Source organism: Hippocampus bargibanti, linkage group LG03 (assembly GCF_051943395.1).
Source record: "Hippocampus bargibanti isolate YZ-2025 linkage group LG03, ASM5194339v1, whole genome shotgun sequence".
Taxonomy (NCBI): Eukaryota; Metazoa; Chordata; class Actinopteri; order Syngnathiformes; family Syngnathidae; genus Hippocampus; species Hippocampus bargibanti.
This window is the reverse complement of record NC_142736.1, coordinates 9,181,709-9,197,014: the sequence shown is the minus strand read 5'-3', so window position 1 is coordinate 9,197,014 and position 15,306 is coordinate 9,181,709. Positions and strand designations below refer to the sequence as shown.

Genomic DNA, 15,306 nt, shown 5'->3' with positions numbered 1-15,306 from the left:
TATACAGTAAAGTCTCGTTATATCGATATCGGCTATATCGATAGTCCCGGTTATATCGATATTTTTTCGGACTCCCTTGAATATCAATATAACGAGACTTTACTGTATAGAGATACATAGATATATATGTGTGTATATATATATATATATATATATATATATATATATATATATATATATATATATATATATATATATATATATATATATATATATATATATATAGTAAAGTCTCGTTATATCGATATTCAAGGGAGTCCGAAAAAATATCGATATAACCGGGACTATCGATATATCCGACCCTCTTTGCATGTAATTTTCTCCGTGCGTGCATAGAAATAGTATCGATATAACCGAGACTATCGATATATCCGATATCGATATAACGAGACTTTACTGTATGTATATATATATATATACAGTAAAGTCTCTCTCTATATATATATATATATTTTTTTTTTTTTTCCGTACCACTTATTCCTCATTAGGGTCACGGGGGATGCTGGAGCCTATCTCAGCTGTCTTCGGCACGAGGCGGGGGATACCCTGAATTGGTTGCCAGCCAATCGCAGGGCACACAAAGACATACAACAGTCACTCTCACACTCACACCTAGGGACAATTTGGAGTGGTCAATCTGCCTGCCATGCATGTTTTTGGAGTGTGAGAGGAAACCAGAGGACCCGGAGAAAACCCACGCGGGTCCGGGGAGAACATGCAAACTCCACACAGGGAGGCCGGACCGGGACGCAAACCGGCGACCTCTGCACTGTGAAGCGGTGTGCTAACCTATATATATATATATATATATATATATATATATATATATATATATATATATATATATATATATATATATATATATATATATATATATGTGTGTGACGTGCAGTCAGGGGAGGCAGGCCTCACCTGTTATCATGGAATATCAAATGAAAAAATAAATTAAACAGTGATATTGATACCATGGATTGCGCAATGACCATGGCAACTGTGCTGGCTTGCTCTGAGGTGAGACCGCATTGCTGTCCCTCTGCATATCGCAATTAAAGTGTTCACTTTTAGTATATGAACTAAATTTCTACAGTTTAGCTGGTGTATATAATGTAGTCACTGTACATTATAAACACTGTACTACAGTGTTTATTTTATTTTTATTGAAACTGTGTGCATAGGTGAGGCACACAGTTCTCCTGCCTTCATGACAGGGGGCGCTGGTGATTCTTCTTGCAAATCCTCGGCTGCAGAATAATACAATTAGTGAGCCACAGTAAACAGTTAGCAAGTTAAGTGCCACCATCCAGTCATTTTTTTCGTGTTGCTTGGCTTCATTTTCAAAAATAAGTGGATTACATATCTAAATTGAAATAATTTTCTAAACGGCACTTTCAATCAAAGCAGGAGATAATAATTAAATTAGGAAGACCAACACCGGACTGTATAGCTCACAAACAGTGAGGGATGGATGTAAATCTCCTGGACAGATTCTCAGCTTTTTGGCCCAGAAGGATCTCATTGAAACTATTCCTGAGGCGACAAAGTTGCTCCAGCTTGTGCTCACTGTTCCAGCTACGACAGCAGCAGTGGAGCGCTCATTCTCAGCACTGAAAAGACTGAAAACAGAGTCGCAACAGGACTGATCAAGGACGACGTTCTTCACTGGCAGTGATCTCCATTGAGACAGAGAGACTTTTAAAACTGAAGAAAGATAAGGAAAGCGTCTACAAGGAAGCTATCGATGCCTTTCTTCAGAGCGAGCGGCGCATGGACTTCATTTATAAGTAAAGGTAACAGGATAACGTTTTTTAATTCTTTTTTCCTATGCTACAGTTTGTATATATAAAGAATATTGACATTTTAAATAAAACACATTAACTGTTGCCAATCAAATGGTGAATAAGCCACTCTGTAAAGTTTATGTTTGTAAATCTGACTGTGATGACTGCCATGAACCTCATCACACGTCACTGACATCTATCTCTACACACACACACACACACACACACACACACACACACACACACACACACACACACACACACACACACACACACACACACACACTACTGTGATTCATGTGATATGTGTTGTCAACATCACCTGGCTTGCCAGCAGTTATTTTAATGGTGATGGTCACAGTGTTGAGCAGTTTGCAAAATGGTCTCCAGCAGTATCTGATATTCACACACTCGTTGACCTACGTAACAGCTGCATTTCCAAAAAATAAAATATGCAATCTGCGAAAAAATTGACCAGTTAAAAAAGGAACCGGCTGGGGGAGGTTGGGGTAACAATATAGAATTAAATTATATCACAAGTCAATTTACCATTGATTATATTTCAAATCAACAAGTAATAAAAATACACTGGATCAAATCAAGATTTTAAAAAAGATTAGATAAAACGTCTGTTGGTAGAAATATACAAACTTCAGACAGTTGAATCATTCAGTTAGATAAATCTGCGAGGTGACATAGCACAGTCAGGAAATATAAAAAGTCAACAACGATTGAGGCAATAAGATTACACTATATCCTAAAATCATGTAACTGTCCCATTGTTTACATAAATAACCAATGTGAATATATCGACACAGTTGCCTCTAAGGACACTGACATCGCTGAGTGTGAGCTCTCTCTGTGAAGGGATATATTTTTTGTGTCCGTAAAACAGAATCTGTTAGTTCATCATCCTGGTCTTGAAAGCGGGGAATTCCCCTTCTTCTTCAGACCAGCGGTTACCTATAGAAATAATGAGGATAAACTGAGATGGGAGAGAAGGGGGTGAACAGACACGGTAGGGGAAGCAGAATAGAGGACATGGACGGACGAATGGAAGGGATGGAGGGAGAAAAAAAAAGAAAAGAGTAAAGGCGTGAAACGTGCGTCGCTCGAGCTGAGAAGATCAACAAAGCTGTGCCTGCTTGAGAAGAGGATCACTTGCTGAGATGCAAGCCACACCAATTGTGTGCCTCCGAGATGTGATGTGATCTTACCGTTGTGTGAGGTTTGTGTTAACAAGAGTAGGTCCTGACAGTAGCAGTGTTCAGCCTCTGTATAGACTGGCTTCCTGCGTGTGCATGTTGGCAAAACAAACAAAAAAGAAAAACACATGCAAAGACATGCCGTTAGTCACAACATCGCATACTGCGCAACAAACAGGCCATTCAAGACAAATGAAAAGTACTGACTTGCAATGCCACAACTGGGCATTTTTAGTGCAAAAACATGCAGTGACAACCGTCACTTACCTTCCATTGGGCTCCTCTTTGGCTGTGTGGAGACAGATGAGGCATTGGTGCTGGTCACCCTGAAATTGGCAGGCAGAGTGTCTGACACACCCAAAGACATCCCCCTCATGTCTTTGGGCCTGAACTTCTTTCTCCATGATGGAGCGCGCCGGAAATTTTTGTCGTCATCCTGAAGGAAAGAGAATGAGGAAAACAAAGTTGGTTTATTTCAACCTGTAGTGCATCTGCAGACGTGCTATGCCCTTCACCTCTTCCAACCTCCTGTTGGTGCCGATGGTCAGCAAGCTGTTATACTCTCGCTCAAGAGTTGCTCTCGCCTAGAAGGGAAAGGGAAGAGCATTAGGAGAGAAGAACTGAAATCACAGTCCACATCTGGTCCAGTATCATTGTAAATACTAGACATTTGGCTCATCACCAACTGTATTTCACAGAGCGACCCAGAAACCCAGCTCAAATGTTCACTTAGCACATATTCATCGCCACATTACTTGCATAGGACAACGCAGCATTAACATTATAATGATATAATAAACTAAGGCTAATCCAATAAGATCCAATCAATAGATAATCATAATTATAGGTGGCTTTGTAGCCTGAAATGTATTTCTGGTGCCGATTTAAAAAAAAAAAACATTTTCGAGCACACCAGGTTTTTAACTCATTCACTTCCACACTATGTGCAAAAATGTGTCCACTCCAGTGCCAGGGTTTTTGTCATTTTCACTCAAATTGCAGGACAAACAGAATATTGAGATTTAAAGGACAACCGACGCCTCCGGAAAAGTTGTCCATAATTTGTAAAATCACTTCAAATGACTTCTACTGAGCGTATTTTACAAAGATTCCACCGCATATAGCTATATTTTACGTTTTAAGACTCGCGTTGAATATTCAGGATGTCTTGTTTTTGAGTTGGTGCAGGAACGCCCCTGACCGAGAAAGCGACACACAGTGCAATTTGGGTACTTTGTTTGGTCTGAAAATTTCGTGTTGATCCGTGTTGATGGCGAAATTAGAAGGAAAACACACAAATAATGCGATGGTGAATTGTTGTGTGTTGCACCGAGACTACTATTTGATACTAGTTGACACCAATTCCCAGCAGACAAATCAGCCCATTTCCAACGGAGCTTGGGTGCCATCTTGTGAATTTTCTGGGACGCTACATTGGAGTCCTGATGGCTCGAATTGATACGGAAGGACTTCTTTAATCGAATTGCAAACATTTATGCTTTCCTCTTCAGAACTATTTGAATCATATTCATAACTGGATGAGTAACAAGAAAGCATCTTCTCCGAATCTGAAGCCATTGTTTTGATTCTATAGCAAGGGAAGACGTCCTGGCGTGACGTCACGAACAAGGGGGTCATTTTGAAGCATTTGACTAAAAATATCAGCCTGCGTGTTTTGGGTATTTTAGATGCTGTAAAACGTTTTTCTGATGTCAGATAGTTAACATAAAAATGGTGTCGGTTGTCCTTTAAAACTTTACACTATCTTCTTTCATGAGAAAAAAAAGAGTTAATTCTTAAAGGACAACAGACACTTCTGACTTAGTTGCGTTTATAATTTGTAAAATCACTTCAATTAACTTCTACTGACCATATTTTACAAAGATTCCACCGCATATAGTAGTGTCTGAAACCGATGACAAAAGGTTACCGGACACCAGGGCAGACAACTCTGAAAACTTTCCTGCCCAGCCATAAAGTTGCCTGCAACCATTTTTCCCAACTTGAAACACAAGAAGATGACTAATCGCAAAAAAACAAAAAACAAAACAAAAACATTGTTGCGAAGTATTAAGGATTGACAATCTGAATATATTACAGAACAACACTTTAAAATGTGCCTACTCCTCTTTCCACGATGCTTTTAATGTACGTTTATGTTTTGTGGCTTCATAAATTTTGTTAGCTTCTTTTGAATTGTTCTTCTGGGGCTATGATGCTCGTATGCAGGCTTCTGATTGGCTGCCGAGTATGCAAATTGCCAAACGAACCAAATTTCCGAAATTTCCAAACTGAACGAAGATTTCAAAATCGGAATAAAGCAAACGTTTAAGTTGCAAAAAAATAATTTGTTTCTTTTCTTTTTCTTGAAAAAGATGTCGGCCACCCGGACGGAGACGTTTTAAGTTGTACCCCCGACGTAAAAGTTGCAATCCCCGGGCATCCGGGCAGACGTTATTTCAGACACTGCATATAGCTATATTTTTAATTTTTAAAATTTGCGCTGAATATTCAAGGAGTCTTGTTTTCGAGTTGATGACGATGCAGGAAGTAACGTATATTTAGGAACCCCCTGAGGCATTTACGTCTTACTTTTATGTCCAGCCTAGATTGGGGAGGAAGGCGCTCCCAGTGGTGAAAGAGAGCAAACGCCAATACGTATGTTGTGTCCGGAGGAATGAGAGGAGAAGACGGTGACATATGCTACAATGTATATAAGTGGAGCAAATCCACCGGACAAGCATCCAGCTGCTGTTAGCTTGTAGCCATAGCGCACCAGCTGGAGAGGAACAAGCAGCTAACCAGAGTTAGCGATTCACCGCTTGGCTAACCGCCGTCACCCTCTCGTGTTGCTTCTGCTCCTCTCGAGGCTGATCATCTAGCTCGTATATTATTTTGTTGAACGTATATAAGTAAAATGGAGCTGTTCCAAGCCAAAGATGATTACATTCTTCAGAACGGGGACCGAACTCTTTGGTGTAGCCAAAAGGACACTTCGATGACAGTCAAACCTGTTACGTATCATTCCGACAGTTAGTCTTTTCTTTGAATCAAACACGAATGCTTTTCTTGACCCAATAATTAAATTCTTGATTTTTTGTAAATTGCTATTCACTACAATTTTCTTATTATGAACTAGATAGAAGGCCATTCATACATAAGTTCGTAACGTTTCATGCTGAAAGTTGAAACACCTTTTTGCATGCACAACCATTAAATAATCTACATTGATGTTGACATCTTGTAGCTTATTATTTGTTATTCATGTCCAATATAGCATCACCCAAGTTGATGCTATATTGCTAATTCACGGAGCTTCATATGTCGTGTCCTTCACCGGTTTCGTCGCTTGCATACGGCTCGAATTGATACGGAAGGACTTCTTTAATTGATCACAAACCACTTATGCATTCCTCTTCAGAACTATTTGAATCCTATTCATAACTGGATGAGTAACAAGAAAGAATCTTCTCCAAATCTGAACTTTCTGAAGCCATTGTTTTGATTCTGGAGCAAGGCAGTTTGTGGGCCAAGATCGTTAGATTCAGCCAGAAGGTTCCCAATATGAGAGCTGGACACGCGCAAGCCAGTAGAGATGATCGTGGACTTCAGGAAACATCCATCACCACGGCCACCCCTCACACTATCCAGCTGCCTCGTGTCAACTGTTGAGACCTTCAAGTTCCTGGGAATCACAGTCTCCCAGGACATGAAGTGGGAGGTCAACACCAACTCTGTCTTGAGAAAGGCCCAACAAAGAATGTACTTCCTGAGGCTGCTAAAGAAGCATGGCCTGCCACAGGAGGTGCTGCAACATTTCTACACGGCTGTCATCGAATCCATCCTGTGTTCTTCCATCACCGTTTGGTTCGTGGCCATCACAAAAATGGACAAAATCCGACTTCAACGGACCGTTAGGACGGCGGAAAAAATCATTGGCACCGCCCTACCCACTCTCGAGGACTTGCACACTGCAAGAATCCAAACTAGGGCGCGGAAAATCCTACTGGACCCTCCGCACCCTGCCCACCACCTTTTCCAGCTACTCCCCTCAGGTAGGCGCTACCGATCCATGCGCACCAAATCCAGCAGACATTTAAACAGCTTCTTCCCCCAAGCCATTAATTCTTTGAACTCTTTCAACAGTAGCCCAAATGGAACTGTATAGTGGCACTTAGCAATTTTTTGATGATGATACTAGTGCAGCGTGTTCTACCGGAAACAAATTCCTTGTGTGTTCTACATACTTGGCAAAAAGATGATTCTGATGAAGTCACGAACATGGGGGCAGGACTTTCAGAATCTCTCCAGTTTTGAGCTCATTAATGGCAGTTTTGGGCAACTAAGTAGTTTTTATTTGTGTTTTGCGTTTGACTAAAAATATCAGCCTGTGTGTTTTGGGTATTTTAGATGCTATACAATGTTTTTCTGATGTCAGGCACCAAAAATTGTGTCTGTTGTCCTTTAAATTATATGGGTCTATAGTTATCTGAGGTGCAAGTGGGGATGGCTCTACAAAATAAGGCAAATTCTGCCCCCTCGTGGAAGGGAAAACATTTCTAGAGGTCTGACTAGCGCTTTATCAGCAGCCCCCTCCCCCCGCAAATAAACAAAACCTGAACAAATTCGGGAATGGCGCTCCACGTCATGCTTTTCAATTCGCAAATAAATTCGAGAATGGGAGTGAATGAGTTAAGATATTTTAATTTTGGGGTTTTTCAGTTTGGCTTATAAAAGATTGACAGTATGGATTTGAACATGTTTTGTAAAGTTACAGCTAGAATAGGAAACAAAAAATCCACCTGCTGCGAAACTGAACCTTTCATTCAAAACAATACTACTAGTAAATGTCCTACTATTTTATTTTATGATCATGATTGTTATAATAAAAACCTGATGAGTTACAGAAAAAAAAAGACCTCAGGAATCATCACAAAAAAAGTTTACCTGCATCCGATTAAAAAAAAAAAGAGCAGGGTATAACCTTGATGCCTGGAAAGGCCGTCGTGTTAATGACCTGAAGACCAGATTGGACTGCAAAACAACCCAATTATAACAATTTTGGATTTTTTTTCACTTTATATGGACAATTTTTACCATATTGGCCCGGATATAGGGCACTATTTTTTTGCATTGAAATAAGACTGAAAAAGTGGGAGTCTTCATATATTCAAGATGCGCTGCGAAAGTGGTTTCTTTACAACAGGTCCTACTTGTTTGTTTTCTATTTCTTCGTTTTCCTTTCCTTGTTGGGTATTTCTCCATCTCATCTCATATTCGGGGTCGAGACATGATACCCATTTGGGACGCTAGATGATGTCAGATACTATTTAAAACTAAGTGCTGAACTTTACTCCCCAGGCCAACGCGAACCCCTTTCACAAAAGATAAAAATGAAAACAGCGGTAGCACGAAGAAAAAAAAATAATGGTAAAAAAAAATATTAGAAGAGATAACAGAAAATAGAAAAATGGGGTAACAATCTAGAGAGAAGTGGTTCAAAGATCTGGCAGTTTGACCAGCAGCAGAGAAGTTTGGATTGGATTGGATATGCCTTTATTAGTCTCACAGTGGAGAAATTTACATTTCACAGCAGCAAAGTGCTAGTGATAGCAAAGTGAAGTGTTAGGATGTCAATTTCAAGATGTTAGTGATAAATTAGGCAGCGGCTTCAAATAATTGCAAAGCGGCTGTGAAAATGGTGTCACAGAGTGTAATGTACTGTGATGAAAAGCATTATACATTTCAAAAACCGGATTCATTTACGAATGTGATTGCACTTTAGTTTACATATTTAAATATACACATATCAAGATTTGAATGACGCAAAATAACATGATTTTTCTCTCAAATATATTGTTATAATCATTCAGATTAAGTGAAATTGTTTTCTGTATAAAAATTAATTTGGTGCTCAAAAAGTTGCTTCAAACTTGAATCGTGAAAAATAGGGGGTCGTCTTATAATCAAGGCTGTCATATTTGGGCCAATATGGTACTTCATCCAAATGTACTCCTAGAAGTGTGGCAATCTACAATAGCTGATCATTTCTTCCAAAAATATTAAATGTATTTGATGAATAATAAAAAAATAGAATTAAATGTGCTGAGATGAGAATCGGTTTTAGTTGAACAAGTATGAGAACTTAAATAAGTGTATAAGGTGCATCCAAACGCCTTCATTTTCTTCAAAAGATGACCCTGCGTCTTATACAAAGGTGTGCCATATATGTGAAGTAATATTGAGCCACAACAGGGCTCACAACTACTGACAGCAGCCACCGAGTCCATTTCCCCCTGTAGAAGTAGTGTGTAACCCAGTCTCCACTGTAGCGCCTTATAATGTAGTTGCTTTATATTTGGAAAACTTGTACACAGAGAGAGAGAGCGCGAGAGAGAGCGTGAAAGGGAGAGAGAGAGCGCGGCTGGATAGCTCAGCTGACAGGCAGCAGTTTGGCATACGGGATATGAGGGTTCGAATCGAATCCCGCTTGGGGCAGAGATAAAATGAGCACAAAACATCATCCAGTGTAGGTCCTTGGTCCTTCAGGCTAATGCCTACCTCATACAATGATGAGTGACAATAAATCTAATGACATGCTGGCTCAGACGTCGCCTGGCCAAAAAAGATCTGGGGAACCAGAGCACCTTGAAGAAAAATAGACTACTGGAACAAAGCGGAGATGGACGAGATGCGATAACATGGCTCTGTTGGGATGCTACTACTCAAGCAACCCTAGTCAGAGGGGTTACATACTTCAAAACCCACAGTCACGGTTGACCACGAAAGAACTAGTAGCTCAGTGTTCCAATATCCACAACATCACAACTTGAGATTGATGAGGTACAACACAAATTCCAAGGTGAAGGGCCCCAGGCTGCCACATCAGAGGAAGAGGTTAGATTGGGAGGCAAGCCTCAATGAATGAGGAGATTGGGAAGCCAGCCCCAATATATATATATATATATATATATATATATATATATATATATATATATATATATATATATATATATATATATATATATATGCAGTTCCTTCCAACTATCGGCCAATAACCTGTCTCTCCACAACATGGAAGCTCATGTCAGGCATCATTGCGGCTAAGATAAGTGGACACATGGATAGCGGCTGGATAGCTCAGTTGATAAGGCATCAGTTTGGCATATGGGAGACGAGGGTTCGAATCCCACTTGTGGCAGACAAAATGAGCAGAAATGAGCACAATGACATCATCCAGTGTGGGTCCTTGGGCAAGACCCTTCACGCTAATGCCTACCTCATACAATGATGAGAGACAATAAATGGAATGACATGCCGGCTCAGACGTCGCCCGGCCAAACAAGGTCTGCGTCAGGTGCTGGGGAACCAGAGCACCCTGATGAAAAATGGGCTACTGGAACAAAGCGGAGATGGACGAGATGCGATAACATGGCTCTGTTGGAATGCTACTACTCAAGCAACCCTAGTCAGAGAGGTTACATGCGGAGAATGGGGGCTGAATGTCTGTGTAAGCTCTCAGTCGTACAGGAGTGGTCCATCGATGAGAAGGTTTCTTCAGCCGTCATCTGTACAAAAGTGAAGGTTTCGGACGTTTCGCCTCCTATCCAAGAGGCTTCGTCAGCGAACTAAAGTCTGACTGGTCGTATCGGCCCCATTTATATATCCCTAATGTCCAGACCTGGTGGCGCCGGACACAGCTATGATAGGTCCCTACTCTCAGGTTGGGGGAGGCGCGGGACCCCCCCCTGTGGCCCCACTGATTGTTCCTACATTCCTGACTAACGATTGGCCTATTACACCCACTCCCCCCGGTATCACCTCATCAGCATAACGACCCTCATCAGCATTGCGAAAGTTGCCTAACCTGTTTTGCCTGAGCAGGCTATTGTATGAACGATCCAAATTGAACCTCACACCACCAGACCGGTTTAATGAAGGATTTTGTTGTTTTATAAGAATCGCCTCTTTTACCCCCCTTTCAAACCATCTATGTTCTTTCGCTAAGATTTTAACCTCATTGTCGTCAAATGAGTGGTTAGTAGCTTTTAGGTGCAAATGTACTGCCGATTGAGGCCCACTAGTATTATCCCTGCGATGTTGATAAAGTCTTTTTTTGAGAATTTGTTGAGTCTCCCCAATGTACTGCTCTTTACAATTTTCATTCTTACAATGTATGGAATAAACTACATTACTTTGTTTTTCATTTGGTAGCCTATCTTTTGGATGCACTAATTTTTGCCTTAACGTGTTTATCGGTTTGAAATAAGTAGGAATTTTATGTTGCCAAAGGACTCTTTGTAATTTTTCAGAAACTCCTGCAATGTACGGTACTGCTACTCCTCTCCTTTTAGAATCTTGAGAATTATTGGTTTCGTTCGCTATTCTTTCTTTCTGACATTTGTTGAATGACCACTGAGGGTACCCACAGTTAGTGAGTGCTCTCCTGATATGTTTTGACTCCTTTTCTCTACCTTCAGTGCTAGTTGGTATTAGTTTAGCCCTATGCTGGAGGGTTCTGATAACTCCTAGTTTATGTTGTAAAGGGTGGTTAGAGTCAAAAAGTAAGTATTGGTCAGTGTGCGTAGCCTTCCTAAAGACTTCTGTTTTTAGCGCTCTGTCCTCTTTTATAATTACTTTACAATCCAAGAAGGCTAGTTGGTTCTCTTGAATGTCCTCACGAGTAAATTTGATGTTGAAGTCTACAGAGTTGAGATGATCTGTGAAGGATTGAATTTCTTGTTTCTTAATTATGACAAAAGTATCGTCCACATATCTAAACCAGTGTCTAGGTTTTGTCCCTGGGAAGGATGTGAGGGCCTGTTTCTCCATCTCTTCCATGTAAAGATTAGCCACTATGGGTGAAACTGGTGAGCCCATAGCACAACCATGGATTTGTTTATAAAATTTTTCCCGAAATTGAAAATACGTAGTATTAAGGCAGATTTCTAATACTCTGAGAGTAGGGACCTATCATAGCTGTGTCCGGCGCCACCAGGTCTGGACATTAGGGATATATAAATGGGGCCGATACGACCAGTCAGACTTTAGTTCGCTGACGAAGCCTCTTGGATAGGAGGCGAAACGTCCGAAACCTTCACTTTTGTACAGATGACGGCTGAAGAAACCTTCTCATCGATGGGGGCTGAATGGTTACTTCGAAACCCACAGTCACGGTTGACCACGAAACAACTAGTAGCTCAGTGTTCCAATATCCACAAACGGCAATTGCTATCACAACTTGAGATTGATGAGGTACAACACAAATTCCGAGGTGAAGGGCCCCAGGCTGCCACATCACAGGAAGAGGTTCAACCAGAGATTGGGAGGCAAGCCCCAATGAATAATGAGATTGGGAAGCCAGCCCCAATAAATGAAATGCTGAGCGAGGCAGCAAATGACCTGAGAGATAAGATCATGGCAAGAATGAAAACTGGGCAACGAAGGCACCGATTACAACGGCTATGTGAAGTACCACCTGAAAGTCTCATGGAAACTGTGAATGCAGCACTGAGAACGATCCCGACCGGAACGATCACGGAAACCAATGAGCTGATATACACCTCAGCATCAGTGATCCTAGACATGCTTGGCTACAAGAGCAACCATGAGAGCCACGAGATTCATTACCCACCATGGAAAAGACGGTTGGAGGCCAAGATCAAGGCGGCTCGGAAAGATGTGAGTCAATTGACGGAGACCCAGAGAGGTGTGAATAAAAGGCCAATACCCAAGAGGTACTTGCAGATAACCATACCTGAAGCACTCGAAACTGCCAAACAAAGGCTCCAGGCCTTGGCCAGTCGCCTAAAGAGGTACACGAAAGAGAATGAGGCTAGAAGAATAAACAGGCTGTTCGCAACACAACCTGCGAAAGTGTACGCTCAGTGGCAGGGTTCTAACAGCAGTTCTAACAGCAGAGCAGACCCTCCAAGGCTGGAAACTGAAAGATACTGGAAAGGCATATGGGAGAAGGAGGTCGCACATAACAGCAGTGCACAATGGCTGGTGACTCTGAAAGAGGAGCACAGCAACCTCCCTGAACAGAACCCAGTTACCATCACAGCGGCAGATATACAAGGAAGAGTCTCAGGTATGAAAAACTGGACGGCACCAGGCCCGGATATGGTCCACACCTACTGGCTAAAGAAACTCACAGCTCTCCACGAGCGCCTAGCAGCACAAATGAACCAGCTGCTGATGGATGGGACTCACCCAGGATGGCTAACCGAAGGGCGAACAATCCTGATCATGAAGGATTCCTCAAAGGGTGCAGTTCCTTCCAACTATCGGCCAATAACCTGTCTCTCCACAACATGGAAGCTCATGTCAGGCATCATTGCGGCTAAGATAAGTGGACACATGGATCAATACATGAGCAAAGCACAGAAAGGCATTAGTAGAGATACTAGAGGTGCCAAACATCAGCTGCTGGTTGACAGAACAGTCGCTCAAGACTGCAGGTCCCGACATACCAACCTGTGCACAGGCTGGATTGATTACAAGAAAGCATATGACTCCACACACATGGATCACTGAATGCTTGGAGTTGTATAAGGTCAGAATCAGAATACCTTTATTCGTCCCACAATGGGGAAATTTGCAGTCCACAGCAGCAATTGAAAAGGGATGGGGTAGGGGTGGGGGTGAAAGGATAGAAAACAAGATATTCTCAGCATAACAAAATAAAGTGTCAACTGTATACTGTGCAGATATAAATGTGCAAAACCGTTCCATAAGAAAAACTGTACATAGTGCAGAATCAAGAAATGCATTTTGATATATTGCAACAACCCATATTTACAAGTGTCCAGTTTTTTTTTCTTTTTTCACATGTGATCATTGAGAATTGTGAAGCCTGACAGCAGTCGGTAGGAACGAGCGGCGGTACCTCTCCTTCTTGCAGCGCGGGTGTAATAGTCTCTGGCTAAAGGAGCTACCCAGTGCTGTCAGGGTGGGCAGGACGGGGTGGGAGGGTCTGTCCATAATAGCTTTTAGTTTAGCTAGCGTCCGTCTGTTGCCCACCTCCTCCAGAGAGTCCAGCGAGCAGCCCACGACAGAACTGGCCCGCTTGACAAGGCGCTCCAGTCTTTTTCTGTCCCGGGTGGTGATGCTGCCTGACCAGCAGACAATGCCATAGTGGATGGCTGATGCCACCACAGAGTCATAGAAAGTCTTTAGGAGTGACCCCTGAACTCCAAAAGACCTCAGTTTCCTGAGTAGGAAGAGGCGACTCTGTCCCTTTTTGATGAGGGCATCCGTGTTTGTTGACCAGTCCAGTTTATTGTTGAGAGTAACACCCAGGTACTTGTAGGAGGTCACCCTCTCAATGTCCGAACCCTGGATGTTCAATGGTACAGGTGAGGATTGTTTCCTGCAGAAGTCCACCACCAGCTCCTTGGTTTTCCCCGTGTTGATTTGGAGGTGATTCTGCTGGCACCAGTCCACAAAGTCCTTTGTCAGTCCCCTGTACTCCCTATCGTCTCCCTCTGTAATGAGGCCGACAATAGCTGAGTCGTCAGAGAACTTCTGAAGGTGGCAGGTTGGGGTGTTGTAGTTGAAGTCCGAGGTGTAGAGGGTGAAGAGGAATGGAGCCAGGACTGTTCCCTGCGGCGCTCCGGTGCTGCAGAGAAGCCTGCCCGACTCACAGTTCTTTACCCTCACGTACTGTGGCCTGTTTGTGAGGTAATCTGTAATCCAGGATGTGAGGTGATGGTCGACTCCGGCATGCCGCAGTTTGTCCCCCAGTAGATTTGGCTGGATGGTGTTGAAGGCACTGGAGAAATCGAAGAACGTGATCCTCACCGTGCTCCCAGCATTCTCCAGGTGCAGCAACGCCGTATGGAGGAGGTAGATGATGGCATCCTCCACACCGATGCTGGGCTGTAGGCAAACTGTAGCGGGTCCAGCGATGAGCTTGCCAGCGGTCGCAGGTGGGCGAGTACGAGTCTCTCCAGCGTCTTCATCAGGTGAGACGTCAGCGCCACCGGTCTGTAGCTGTTGAGCTCTTTTGGGTTGGCAATCTTGGGCACTGGGACCAGGCATGACGTTTTCCACAGCTGTGGAACTCTGCCCAGCTTCAGGCTCAGGTTGAACAGGTGATGGACAATGACACACAGCTGGACTGAACCCCCTCAGCCAGATAATCGCCAAGACAGGCTATGGATACCGCCTCAGAAATGGAGCTACGATCAGTCACCTCCTCTACATGGATGACATAAAGCTGTATGCTAAGAGCGAAAGGGACATAGACTCCCTGATCCACACAACCAGGATCTACAGCAGTGAGATCGGAATGTCATTTGGGTTGGAGAAATGTAGTC

The 15,306-nt window shown here is 42.6% G+C and overlaps 2 protein-coding genes across 11 annotated transcripts in view; one reads left to right on the top strand and one right to left on the bottom strand.

Annotated features, from left to right (window-relative positions):
• The window catches only part of LOC148900233 (uncharacterized), a 236,690-nt gene that overhangs the window by 190,986 nt on the left and 30,398 nt on the right, over nucleotides 1-15,306 (top strand). The gene's annotated exons all lie outside the window — the stretch shown is intronic.
• ppfia1 (PTPRF interacting protein alpha 1) overlaps nucleotides 2,086-15,306 on the bottom strand; it is a 91,310-nt gene continuing 78,089 nt past the window's right edge. For 6 of the 10 annotated variants that reach the window (XM_088991817.1, XM_088991823.1, XM_088991820.1 and 3 more), the window contains 3 exons: nucleotides 3,499-3,567; nucleotides 3,251-3,419; nucleotides 2,086-2,741 (listed from right to left, as the gene is read on the bottom strand). In XM_088991817.1, the coding sequence (XP_088847943.1) occupies nucleotides 2,680-2,741; nucleotides 3,251-3,419; nucleotides 3,499-3,567 (300 nt within the window). In that variant the 3' untranslated portion in view covers nucleotides 2,086-2,679. Of the gene's footprint in view, nucleotides 2,764-2,995; nucleotides 3,070-3,250; nucleotides 3,420-3,498; nucleotides 3,568-15,306 lie in introns of all 10 variants that reach the window. The other 4 variants (XM_088991818.1, XM_088991822.1, XM_088991827.1 and 1 more) reach the window with 2 other exon arrangements.